Below are 3262 nucleotides of genomic sequence, written 5' to 3' on the forward strand. Positions count from 1 at the left end.
AGGATCACGAAAATGGTGGTGCAAATTTTGTCCAGAAAACCATAAAGCCAAAAAAAAAAAAAAAAAAAAAAAAAAAAAATTTTTTTCACATTTTCTCACACAAATGAGCTCTGATCTTGAAATTTGTCGCGACAGTTGCACCGATCCTAACCAAAAGTTTCGTGTCGCATCCTTGTCACATTTGACATTTACATACCAAATTTCAAGTCTCTGGCTCTTACCGTTCTCGAGATATTTTGTTTACAGACAGACAGACAGACAAACAGACAGACAGACAAGAGATTGTAGACCCAACTTTGTATGGTCTCTGAGTTTTTATTATGGCCCCACCGGATACTATATATTTTTCTTTCTCAATTGATTGTGGGCACAACCACAATATTTAGTGTGTACTTTTCAGGAATTTGAAATGAAAAATTTACTGGACATGCCAGAATGTTTCAGGCTTGCTTCAATGTCTACTAATACTAATTTAAGGATAGTGTAATCAGGAATGATGATAACTGTGGTATCTAGTCTTAAGTGTGGAAGTTTTTATCTATTTGTATTTTTTGTTGTTGGTCAAATGAAATACCTATGCAATGGGGAGAGAGGGGTGTCAGATATCCTCTCCTTCTTTATAGTAGGTCCTCCATAACCATAGGTATGTATTTGGGATTGGATATTATTCTAAAGAATCTAAAGCCCTAGTGTTGGTTCACTTCAATTATGTAGTTACTGTAGTATTTTCTTGCTCTCATTTGATGATAGTTTCATTATTTGTTTATCTCGAAATTGTGCAATAATGTATCTGGATTTTTCCAAGTAGGTAAACATTTTTTTTTCTCTTCTTTTTAACCCCAAACCCAGTTATTACCATGTGAGTTATTTGTATTTACTATTTTATTTATTAAATATTTTGTTTGATAATATACCACTTTAAATAAGTGACTAAATGTTCGACAGATTTTACTATACTTACCAGAAAATATTCAAAGTATTATGTGTGTGTACCTTGTCCGTTAATTTAGGCTTAAATAGGTTTATATTGTTTTTAGTTTTAATGCTGAAATATAATTAAAAATTATTCAATATACTAATTTTGGTGTTGTTTCTGTGAATATATTTTAGGATTTTTAGGTTAAAGGAAGTACTTATTAAACATTATTCTAAGGCCCTACTGTTGATTGATCAAAAAGAGGAAAATGAAAACTTCAAGTCCAGTTCAAATTATAGGTAGTGTTGGAACATCTTCTGTATGGGACTAACAGTCCCACTTTATTAGTGAATTACATTGGACTTGTTACATTATCTATGAATAAAATTTTGCTAATGCTTTTCATCACATTTTGTTTCATCCTTAGATTGGAAAAACCCCTTCACCATATGGATGAATCTGAATCAAACCAATGACAAGACTTATTAGGTTACATTAGGTTACCTATGTTCATACATTACAGTCCTTTGGTAGGATTAGGAAAAACCAAGTTCAACTGAGAACCTAAATCTACCAAAACTAAACTCCATCCGTTTATATTTTTCTATAACTACAGTGATAACAGGAATGATAAATATGTAATATAATTAAAAATTAAACATAATCACATTGCAGAATTTCCTTTGTACATTCACCAGATCAAACTGAAACCAAACAGAGGAATGGAGTCAGGCATTAGAATGAGTTGCTCTTTGTGTTAAACTTGTATAATAAGTACTCATGAGTCCTTAAATATAAGAAGATTCCCACTCATATTATATTACTAGCTGAATTCCGTCGCTTCGCTCCGGAATCCCGCTAGTTCATCCCGAGGCATGGCCAAGCTTGTGGAAAAGGCATGGCCGAACTTGTATTTTTATCAAACTAAAAACATAAACGAAACTCAAATTTAGGCGAGCGAGGAAAAGTTTTCTCTCCCGCAGACTCTGCTTTCTGTGTATTTCTTATGGAGATTTTAGCGATGAAAAATTGATCATACCTATCTCAGGATCGGTTTAGATTTTCGCAAAATCCTTTCTTATTGCACACCTAGACCATAAAAGGAATATTCCTACCAAATTTCAGCTTTCTAGGTGTTGTGGTTCTCGAGATAGAGCGATCAGTGTGTGAACTATGAAATGTGAACTGTGAATGGATCTCGTTTTTATAATATAAGATTTAGACACTTACCTCCTTACACAAAACACAGAAAAAAAAATTACCTGAACACAGACAGTGGTTCCCCTCCCTCTCCTCCACTTTTGAGACCTGAAATGATAAATAGTACAAATTACCTCAGGGATAAAAATACAGAATAACTGGGAATGGATTAGGTAATTACTAAAACAGCATGCAAACTCCCATGAGTCCCATGTCCCAATGACGCTTTCATAAAAACATGGACCATATTTGTAATGTATGAGTGTGTGCACTGCTTAGCTGTTCTTTCTTCTGTACTGCTTTCAGGTATGCTCACCAGTGTTCAAGTATACATTTTCAAGTTTTCAAACCACTTGAAAATGCTCTGAACCTATAATTTTTGAATCCTATGGAAATGAACTGTGTTTTAGTGTACAGTAAAACCTCAATTATTTTAACCCTAAAATCAGTTCAAAATAGGGTATTTATTGACTATTTTGTTCTTTTGTATCTAATTATTTCAACTACCCTCGGTCTTAATTAGTTGATATAATCGAGGTTCTTCTGCACATCTAAGCATGGAGGTACTTATTTTCCCTGAAAATGATATCTCCCACTCTAATTCTTATAGGTTAGTTCCTATGAGAGGAAACTGAACTGAGGTGAATCTCTTACCAAAATATATCACTGCTGGAATGAAGCCTATGTGAAACACTTTCTTTGCAAAGTTGATGATTGTGCCCAACCTCTGCTTGGCTCCCTTGTTGATAGCAACGACAGGCATTTTGGAACTTGGTGGTTTATAAAATCAGAGTGATTCGGCAGTATCTGCAGACAAGAAATGATCACAAGAGATTAAAGAGATCCCAAAGAGGCGAAGACCAAAGACCAAAAATTTTCTTTCACTTCCCAAAATTTGAATTTTCGAAAAATTTAAATTTTCCCACTTTTCACTTTTGCAGACTGAAGAAAATTTTGAGGTTATGTTTACAAATCACGCTCTCTTTGCAGCGCACTCGTGTGAACGGACCTTGTTGCCGCGAAATTTTAAAAAAATCCTACCAGAAAAATAAAAAAGTGTGACAGAGAAATGTAGGTGTGGAAAATTGAAAAGTGCTTAAACAGGTGTTTGTAATAACTAATAACCTGAGCTGAAGTCCCCTGAGC

General features: G+C 34.1%; 1 protein-coding gene and 1 long non-coding RNA gene across 3 annotated transcripts in view; one reads left to right on the forward strand and one right to left on the reverse strand.

Annotated features, from left to right (window-relative positions):
- Positions 1-965, forward strand: part of LOC113471569 — a 13837-nt gene extending 12872 nt beyond the window's left edge. Inside the window, exon 2 of the long non-coding RNA XR_003394213.1 lies at positions 627-965. This is a non-coding gene — a long non-coding RNA (uncharacterized LOC113471569). The remainder of the gene's footprint in view (positions 1-626) is intronic.
- A 233-nt stretch (positions 966-1198) lies between these two features.
- Positions 1199-3039, reverse strand: LOC103519246 (mitochondrial import receptor subunit TOM7 homolog). 2 transcript variants are annotated; one of them, XM_008484332.3, is made up of 3 exons: positions 2771-3032; positions 2179-2224; positions 1199-1620 (listed from the first exon to the last, which is right to left on the reverse strand). In XM_008484332.3, exons 1-3 carry the CDS (start codon positions 2877-2879, stop codon positions 1608-1610), a joined length of 168 nt encoding a protein of 55 aa, XP_008482554.1. In that variant the 5' UTR covers positions 2880-3032; the 3' UTR covers positions 1199-1607. The 2 variants fall into 2 exon arrangements, with proteins under 2 accessions (XP_008482554.1, XP_026686610.1); XM_026830809.1 differs by having other exon boundaries at positions 1204-1625; positions 2184-2224; positions 2771-3039.
- Positions 3040-3262: the final 223 nt, after the last annotated feature.

This window comes from Diaphorina citri, unplaced genomic scaffold (genome assembly GCF_000475195.1).
Source record: "Diaphorina citri unplaced genomic scaffold, Diaci psyllid genome assembly version 1.1 scaffold2622, whole genome shotgun sequence".
Taxonomy (NCBI): Eukaryota; Metazoa; Arthropoda; class Insecta; order Hemiptera; family Psyllidae; genus Diaphorina; species Diaphorina citri.

What these genes read in the sequence shown, in the direction of transcription:
- LOC103519246 (XM_008484332.3), bottom strand. Translation starts at nt 2,879, where the DNA reads ATGCCTGTCGTTGCTATCAACAAGGGAGCCAAGCAGAGGTTGGGCACA. An exon ending in TCCAGCAGTGATATATTTTG is followed by an intron (nt 2,225 to 2,770) that starts GTAAGAGATTCA and finishes TTATCATTTCAG; the next exon opens with GTCTCAAAAGTGGAGGAGAG.